The following is a 9,195-nucleotide window of genomic DNA, read 5'->3' as shown; positions in this document are numbered from 1 at the left end:
CTTTCCCTAAATTGTGGCGCGCTTGTCTAGCTTATAAGAGCTAGTCTTGGCGATTTCTTGTTTGAAAGATCGAGATCGGTCCTCTCAGGGTGCTTCTGTCGCTTCATACGTCATAGACCTGTCGGTCATAAAAACACGTTCGAGCCAGTAAAATTGATCACTGTAGACTCCATCCTTAAGTCTGACCCCCATAAACACCATGTCTAGCCTTTTGGTTGTGGTTGCTACCGCCCTTTCACTCGCATCTGCATTTCAGCAGCCGATTCGGGTTCGTGATCATTCTCAAGGCTACCAATTCGATCCTCTCCTCCACCTGCCAGGAATATCGCCATATTTCGATGCCGTTGGATTCGGGCTCGCACACGCTGCCCCAGAGGGATGCACTGTCGACGTTGCTTCTTACCTTATTCGGCACGCGTCAATCTATGCCAACGACGCCGAGTATAAGGACTACATCAAACCATTTCTCTTCAAGTTGGAGAAGCATCGTGGGGGCTTCTCAGGTCCCCTTAAGTTTCTCAACAAATGGTACTCTCCAATTGACGAAAAGCGCCTGGAAGATGTCACTCCTTCTGGGAAGCTTGATGCCAAGCAGGTTGGGAGACATCTGATGAAGCGATACCGGCACCTGGCATCGTCGGTCAAGCGTGTTATGGCAGATACTAAAGCAAGGACCTATGATACTGCCAAGGCCTTTGTCGACGCATTCCCCAATTCTGGAGACATCGAGTTTGTCCGCGCCGACAAAAAGGATCTCAACAACGCTACTCGTGCTCTTCTTCCGCACAAGGCTTGCTCAGAATTCTCAAAAGACCCTGGTACCAAGGAACTACACGAATTCTTGAATGTCTACGGCAAGCAAGTCTCACGTCGTCTTAGCCCCTACACGCCTGACGACTATGATCTCGACCCCAAGGACGTCTTTGCCCTCCAGTCTATCTGTGGTTATGAGTCCGCCATTCGTGGAAAACGCTCGCCAATGTGCGACTTGTTCTCTGATGCAGAATGGCTGTCGTACGAGTATGCTTGGGATATGAAGTACGCATACATGGTCGGACCGCTCAACCCTCTCTCCAACTATCTTGGTTTCCCTTGGCTTCACTCACAGTCTCAGCTCTTCGACGCCATTGACAAAGACCCGGACGCGAACCATAACGAAACAACGGGTTGGCCCTCAGACCAGCGCTTGTTTTTCTTCTTCACGCACCGTGAAGTGCCACCATTCGTCGCCACAGCACTTGGCATCTTCAATTCATCCTCACATGAAGGCTATGATGAATTCCCGACTTCGCATGTCAACCATGTGAGGGCATGGAAGATGTCTGATCTGATTCCTTTCCTAGGACATGTTGGCATGGAAAAGATGACTTGTGAGAGACCAGGCGACGACTCAGGAAAGGATGAGTTTGTGAGGTTTATTGCCAACACTGCGCCACGGCCACTACCGCTCTGTCAAAGCGGGCCTGGGGCCAGCTGTCCGTTTGAGGTTTTTAAAGAGATTGTGAGTGCTGGGATGAAAAAGTTTGGAGATTTTGACGAGGTCTGTAAGAACAAGGAGCCAAGTGATTTGTAGGGGCTGAGACGATGATTCAAAGGCGTGAGGAGACGCTCCAAACCAAAATTTGATAGATATCCATTCCGTCTGCGTTTCAAACCCTGACTTAATATTTATCCAAGATCGTCCGTGTAACTATATTCATGGCACTTTTTGTTAGCTTCTCAGACCGAGCCCGGCTTCAAACCGGAGCGACTCTACTGCTGCCGTTAAAGCATAGCACACAAAGAAATGTGATGAAGTACGGTGCAATACTCTATCAAGCTCGTTTTCCATGAGCCCGTCTCTAGGGTAAGCTGCCTACCGAGTAGACAAGACAGGGACAATTCTTCGTTCGTTGCAGTGTCCTATGCAAGGCCTGCTCCATCACTTCGCTCTAGCAGCGATACAGGAATACTCTATGCTAGAACACATGTCGGAACTCTGGTATTCGGGGGCGAAGATGCCGTCGTTGTTGGTTGGTGGTTGCTTTGGAGCGAGTGCGGAAAACCCCGACTGGGAAATGCCGACCGCAAAGTACCGGCACTTATGGCAGAAAACTGTCACAGCCAATGAGAAGACTCAAGCGAGTGGAGAAAGCATAAAGCTTCAGGCCAACCAGAGGATTGTATTCCGAGCCCATCCAAGCGCTCAAGGGAGACGATGAATCGAGAGCGCTTGCTTCTCTTTCAACCCCCTCATCTGTATTTCTACTAAGAACCTTGATTAATAATTGCGCTTTCGAATCTTCGCACATTATAAAGAAGAAATTCTTAAATATTACAGACCCAGTAAGACCGAGCTTCCAGCTTGGCGGCATAGAGGAACTTGGCCGAAAGAAGGCCGATCAATGCTAAGCTGAATCGCCCAGACCCAACGAGAGCTGGCTGAAGGAGCACTATCCGAAAAGTATGCGCCTAAAGATATATAAAAATACTGAAGTTAGTACAGACTACCCAGGTAAGGAACTTGTGTGTTATGGAGGCTAGTTGCCCTAAATTTAGGTAGGTAGGGAGAACGCCCATCCACGAATACGAGCAGGATAGTCAAGAAATGCACACCCGCGATGTCTCTGGTTCGCTCCTTGGTTCACTTTCAGCCTCCCCAGCATCATAAATGTGAATCAGATGACCACCTAGTTGGCTCAGCCGCTGCCTCTTCCTGCAAGCCTCCTGGGGCTGAACTCTGCCAATGTGCAACAGGCCAGCAGCTCATTGGGGACTGTAGCCATCCCGCCTTGGCTATGCTCAGCTGCTGTTTTGAAAATTCCAAAGTCCCCAGCCTGCTTTTTCGGATCTTATTTCCCCCGGGATGAGAAGGAGGGGTTAAAAGAATCCAACGCGAGCCTGGTCCTTGAGAGCCTGGTCCCTTAGATCGCTTTCCTCCTTCAGCTCCAGCACTAGCCAGAATCCTTCCATTTGAACAAGCCTCTGCCTTTCGGCAAGGATGGCTGCCTTCTCGGTTTCGAAGGATTCCGGGTACAGTGGGGGCCTGGATCAACTGCTCAATTGCGTGAATCGGCTACCCACCCGAGACAAGGCCGATTTCGAGGTTCAAGTTGTTGAAGAAGAGCCAGCTGAGGAACTGGATAGATGGCCAAAGCCCAACGGGGCCTTGTAAGATGTTTGATCATACGTCGTTGTGCAAATGCTGACAGAGACAGCATCACACAACAAGCTGCGCGGCTAAGAATCTCCCTTTGTTGCCGCGTCTGCGGTAAAAAAGATGTGCCTGCTCGCTTTGTGCTGTGCAGCGGCTGCGGCGCGGCTCACATGCCCGCACACCGGCAATGCCTCTTGAATACAAGAGACCACAAGCCCGAAGACGAAGAGCCACCGGAGTTTGGAGACCCATGCGAAGAGATAGACTTCCAACAATGGATCTTTGTCTCATGGCTTGTCGACTCCAAGATTCCCGACAAAGAGAATGCGACTTTGCATATCAACGATCTGTGGTCCACCTGGTTTGGTGTTCCGGAAGACCAAGAGGGCCGCTTTCCGCAACTATGCATCTATCCACGGCTCGAGAGGCTGATTGAAAAGGTCCTTGAGAAGCCAAAATTCCAATACCCAAGCCTCATATCCTTTGTCGGTGACACGGGCTCTGGTAAGAGCACTCTGATCCGTGCCATCGTCGAATCTTTGGCACCCGGTCAAGACTACCAGGTTCCTGTCCAGGGAGTAGCAAAGGATAAGTTCAAGTCGACAAGTAGTGATGTGCGTCTCTTTGCCGACCCCCAAACCCAATCAAGCGAAGTTCCTCGCTTCTTTGTTGGTAAGATTCCGTTTTCCCAATTTAGTCAAGTTTCTCATCCCATTCAATTAGACTGCGAAGGCTTCAATGGCTCGGATAACCCAGTTTCCCGTAAAATAATATCCGAGGCTCGTGAGGCCAGAAGAAGCTCCCAGGTGATTCTTGACGGAGCCTTACTACCCTCTCCCCCAGATCCAATCACACAACACAAGGGCTCAGCACTCAACCGGATAGACCTACGATGGGGTCAACTCGTTTTGCCTGTGGATGTCCAAGGAGGAGGGGGTCGAAGGCAGCTGGGCCAAGTATCCTCTGACACAAGAAGCAATGTTGTCAAGCTGGTCTACCCAAGGCTACTCTATGCCTTCTCGGATGTGGTTTGTTTTGTCACCACTAACTCGAGGTGGGGGATCATCGGCTCCTTTTCCATCCACTCAGGATTCTAACTTCAAGATACCTAGACAATCTCATGAGATCCTGGAACGAATGTTTCACTGGGCCAAGGACGGTCACGAGAGAACGCTGAACCAGCGAGCCAGACCAGGGTTGATCATTGTACTCAACAAAATGTCCATGGATACTCACGAAACCATCTGGACTGCCGAGAAGGAGACTCGTCAGCTGCTGGACAGCTTTGAACACTCGACCCGCTTCCAAGAACTCCAGCGAAAGTGGGAGATACGAGGACGGCCCATCAAGACGGCCGAGGAGCTGATTCGGTGCTACTATGACGATTTCCGGGTTATTTCGATACCTCAGCTCACTCGTAGCTCACCTGCCATCGTGCAGAACATTTCTGATCAGATCAAAGCCTTGTACAGTGAGATTATAGCCATGTCGGAGAAGATCCGCGGAAAACGCAAATCATTCAACCTCGACCTCGACACATCGTCCCTAAATGCTTACCTTCACCGGTCTGCCATGGCGCTCGGCCGAGACTATCGAGACTCGCTCGACTTCCATGAACTATCGGATGGAGATGTCGCACCACCCAGACGCTTCAGTGAGCACCTGGCTCAGCTCATGGCGCGAATGGCCAAACAGAGGAACTTTGACACTATCCAAGCAGTCAAAGGGGAGAGCCAACTTGTGCTGCAGATGACACCATATATAGCTGCGTGTATTGTGGCACAAATCGACCCTAAGGGTGGCAGAGGTGAGTAGCATCGGCCCTCTGTTCTGACGAAGTCCGACTCAACGGCTGAACTAACTGCTTGACCAGAACACGAGCAGAAGCGCAAAGAGGCCCTCGTCGATGAAGCTAAGCGCGGGCTCGAGCAGTTTCGTAACCGCTCGTGGCGATGCGAGGAGCAAGACCATCGCGGGGAACGAAGGTGTAGGAACTACTTCGAGAGTCACGAAAAAGGCCATCAGTTCGAAGCCTTTGGTGACAACTCCCATGAACCAGATGCATCGGTTGAGAACCTGGTGGTCGGAGTGTACAAAAGCTCCTATGATCCAGCAGCCTTCATCGACCGCCTCTGGGAAGAGCTCTCTGAGATACGTGATCGAGCTCATTCCATCAGCAGGCTTGCGTCTGCTGCAACAAACTGTAATGTTACGGGCATCACCACTCAAAGAACTTGCTTGGCTTGTCTATCGAACGCTCCTACCAATATGCTCCCTTGCACGCCCCATGAGCATGGAATCTGCGAGGATTGCATCAGGAGATACAACCCAAGAACCGGAGAGGCATCGGTGATACGGATGAATGCTTGTCCTCTGGGGTGTTTGTTTTCCACAACGCCATGGAATATCCGGGTGAAACCTCGAACTGCAGGGGCACGGATTTTGGCACTTGATGGGTTCGTTCTGGAGCCGAATTGACTTGTTTCATGCAAGCGGTCATTAACAGTTCTCTCGCAGGGGCGGCGTACGGGGCATTGTCGAACTAGTCATCTTGGCTAAGATCGAGAAGGCGGTTGGATTTGGAATTCGGATTCAGGACCTGTTCGATCTTGTTATTGGGACTAGTACCGGTGAGTTTCTCCTGATAGAAGAATCGAGATCCAAGGAAACCAGAATAACGATGCAATAGGCGGGCTTGTTGCTCTGGGAGTCTTTGAGAAGAAATGGCCCCTGAGCGATGCCATAGATCATTTCAGTCGCCTGGCAAAAGAGGCTTTCTCACTCCGAAAAGTCCTTGCCCTTCCAGGTCTCTCTCTTCTTGCCGAACCGTTCTGCGTCTCCAAGTACAAGAGCTCTGGTATCAACAACGCGCTGCGTACCGCATTCGGGGATGACTATCTTTTCGGCCAGATCAAAGGTGGTGAGCAATCGGGAGATCAAGTCAAGGTTGGGGTGGTTACTTGTCTTGATGGCCACAATCATCCGTGTCTGCTGGCAAATTACTCGCGAAACCCCATTGAGAAGCTAAAGGATGGAAGAGAAGCGAGTAAGAAGGCTTGCTAATGCGTCCGATCGGTATTCATGCTGACATGATTACAGATGACTGCCTGCAAAGATCTGACGAGCAAGGCAGCGACTTTCAGACCTGGGCGGCGTGAGTGCAACCCTCCCTCCAACCTTCGACCTTGACTGGAGATTAGCAACTGACCTGGAGCATAGAGCCCGCGCCACCTCTGCAGCTCAGACGTTGTTCAAGCCATATATTCACGAAGCAACCCGGCGAGTCTATGTAGATGGAGCCACTGTGAGGAACAATCCCGTGAGATTGGCCGCAGAGGAGGCAACTCGCATTTGGAAGTCGTCAAGCCCACCAGATATCATCGTCTCTCTTGGGACGGGCATATGGATCGATGAAAAGTGTAAGTACGTCGACAAACCCCCCTCTAAGATTGGTCGTCTTCTTCCCAAGGGCATCAAGAAGAAGATCGAAACTGGCATCGACATGGTATACGCAACTCTAGACTGCGATCGGGAGTGGACCGATTTCAGCGGCCCTCTTCGCGGCCGCTATAAACGGAACTGCCACCGCCTCAACATCGGTCTTTATGAGAAGCCCCCGGCCCTCGACGACATTGAACAACTTGTCAATCTCCGGGTAGAGAGCGAAATAATATTCTCGAGGAACGAGGTGGGCCTAGAATCAGACCATGTCCGAGACCGCCAATTTACAACCAGGGACCACACCACCATCGTCGCTCAACACCTCGTCGCATCTCTCTTCTACCTCTCTAGGGGCCTCCCCACGACGATGCACGGGGGCTGCACTCAATGCACTCTGCATTGCCGCCTACCACCAGACTCAGTCGGCGCTGCTGCGCTCACCAGAGACTTGAATGAATCGAGTTTTCGAATTCGCGAAGTCAGCGACGCCGGGGAAGTTGTGAAGCCTGTACGGTTCTTGGCAGATGGGTTTCACAAGGCGACCATGTCTGTAGAGGTTGAGTTGGATATCTCGGATGGTTCTTGCGAAAGATTTGTCGAAGTGCGATTGCCACAGAGTTTACAAGGCATGTGGCACCCGATCGGAGGGTTTTGATGGGATGGTTTAAGTAGAGGCGAATGGAGAATGAAGGTCAGCAATACCCTGAGAAAGACAGAGAGACATTGGCAGCGCATATGGGCTTCAACAGCACATCTGCCTCTGGGAGTTTGAGTCAGAGTTTCAACCACTCTTTTCCGCAATTTTTAGGTAGTTTTTATAATAGTGGTTCCTAGTGTGGTGACATACACTGGTTTCGTGAAACTCCTTTGGTGAATACCTAGCTCTAATAAGGATAGAAGAGTCTTTCAGGTTTTCGCTATGCCAAATATTTATCCACTAGGATATTTCAGCACAATATGCTGTCCAAAATGCCGTTAGAACATGAATTGGATATCCCTGCAGCCGAGATCCCTGTTTCAGCATGAAGATTACATATTGCACGGCCCTATATCCCAGAAGGCTGAACAAAGTATAGTTGATTCACTCAAAGGCAAATAGCTCGTTCTCCAAGTCGTCCTCTGATTCCTCTGATTCAGATCCCTCGATGCAATACCCTTTCCTAACATATGCTCTCAACAATCTTGCCCTAGGTTCGCTATCCTTCATCTGTGCCTCTCCTTCTAAACCGGCAGGTGTGCTATAACTGTCGCCATGAAGCCGACACTTGTTCTTGTGTATGCGTACCAGGACATCCCCCAACGCGTTTACATCACTGCTTCTGTTAGTCTCTATAAAGAAGTCATACGTAGGGTTACATGAAGAGCTATTTTCAGAAGGTTCCACTGACGGGCGATAATGGGCGGATTCTCTACCGTAGTCGCACGTCTCGATGAAACAGTCAACAAGAAGTGGAAGTTCACTCATTGCCAACAGGATCTCCTCCCAGGTCCCAGGCTCAAGATAGACGCCTCTCATGACGACCTTCTGAAGGGTTTCGTTGCATCGTCTGACAATTTCCGTGAGAGCGGTTGCGCTGATGGAAAGGTTTTGTAGGTCTAATAATTTTGGACGGAGGGAAGGAGAGAATGCTGAACGATCCAGCAACAAATCGTCTCCCTCAACCCACAAAGTGTGTACGTTTGGGGCTAATGATAAGAGTTGACGGACGTGTTTGGCGTTCTCTTTATTGGGCTGATGCGAGCGGAATTCCAGACCTTCGCGTTCATCAGTAGACCCTTGGAAATTGAGGTCAAGATAAGCAAGTCGTTTGAAAAGGGACTCTGTTGAGGAGACAGTTTCGTCTTTATCGTCTAGGAAGTAGCCAAAATCGAATGCTAGAGGAGCCAGATGTGAAGCTCGTCCAACTTATCGAGCTTGGATATGCGCGTAGCCGTTGCCATGGATTCAAAGAAGTCGGCATTATCCTGCTCCCAGTTATCCCCGTAAAGGATACTGGAAAAGTCAAATTTCAAGCTCTGTATCTGAGAGAACCTTGGCAGTGCACTATGAATGACCATGGCAAGTCGGGTCATGTATGCCAGGCATTCATCTTCTGCTATCTTATACTGCGTATGGCCCTTCTCATCCATGATGAGTCGGGGTCTTGCACCAAACTCAAGAAGTAAAACCAATCGACGTAGTGGCTCCTTGACAGAGATAGAAGACGGTCTATCCCGCCGTTGACGCTGATGACAACGTGCCGAAATAGCAACGGCGTAACAGCCTGGCAAAGAGCGTGGTTGACTAAGCGTAGGGAGCGAAGATTCTTGCGAAGTTTGGGCGCTTTGAGTTCATAACGACGCAGTGGAGCTTCATATGAATCGTAATCTCCAAGAGGCTGGCGTTTCACCCACGGGTCGTGGGCATGCAGTACAATCTGCGTCGAGTCTTGGCAATGGGTCCGAAGGAATTCTGGTGCTCTTACTACTTTACCTGCCGGAGTACTTCGGGTGGTAGTCTAGTGAGCGCGGCCATTGTCAAGGTCTTGGTGATTTCTGGAAAACGCGTCGAGGATGAGCGGGATTTGCTGCGAGTGAGGACAGCTAGCGTTGCTTGGTGTCTTTGGCTGATCACGTGA

The 9,195-nt window shown here is 50.4% G+C and overlaps 3 protein-coding genes across 3 annotated transcripts; 2 read left to right on the top strand and 1 right to left on the bottom strand.

The window, feature by feature from the left end:
* Positions 1-199: 199 nt before the first annotated feature.
* MRS44_011420 (uncharacterized protein) lies at positions 200-1,573 on the top strand (the record flags this gene model as incomplete). The annotated part of the gene is made up of 1 exon (XM_046283357.2): positions 200-1,573. The coding sequence occupies one exon, from the start codon at positions 200-202 to the stop codon at positions 1,571-1,573; it is 1,374 nt and encodes a 457-aa protein (XP_046134868.2).
* A 1,407-nt stretch (positions 1,574-2,980) lies between these two features.
* On the top strand, positions 2,981-7,232 carry MRS44_011419 (uncharacterized protein; the record flags this gene model as incomplete). Its single annotated transcript, XM_046283969.2, has 9 exons — positions 2,981-3,150; positions 3,198-3,808; positions 3,860-4,190; positions 4,249-4,943; positions 5,010-5,592; positions 5,654-5,766; positions 5,826-6,182; positions 6,236-6,290; positions 6,356-7,232. The coding sequence occupies 9 exons, from the start codon at positions 2,981-2,983 to the stop codon at positions 7,230-7,232; spliced, it is 3,792 nt and encodes a 1,263-aa protein (XP_046134869.2).
* Positions 7,233-8,452: 1,220 nt separating this feature from the next.
* Positions 8,453-8,707, bottom strand: MRS44_011418 (uncharacterized protein; the record flags this gene model as incomplete). Its single annotated transcript, XM_046280979.2, has 1 exon — positions 8,453-8,707. The coding sequence occupies one exon, from the start codon at positions 8,705-8,707 to the stop codon at positions 8,453-8,455; it is 255 nt and encodes an 84-aa protein (XP_046134870.2).
* Between the last annotated feature and the right edge of the window lie 488 nt (positions 8,708-9,195).

Source organism: Fusarium solani (genome assembly GCF_023522795.1).
Source record: "Fusarium solani strain SB1 chromosome Unknown bctg00000007, whole genome shotgun sequence".
NCBI classification, from domain to species: domain Eukaryota; kingdom Fungi; phylum Ascomycota; class Sordariomycetes; order Hypocreales; family Nectriaceae; genus Fusarium; species Fusarium solani.
This window is presented reverse-complemented; position numbering and strand designations above follow the sequence as displayed.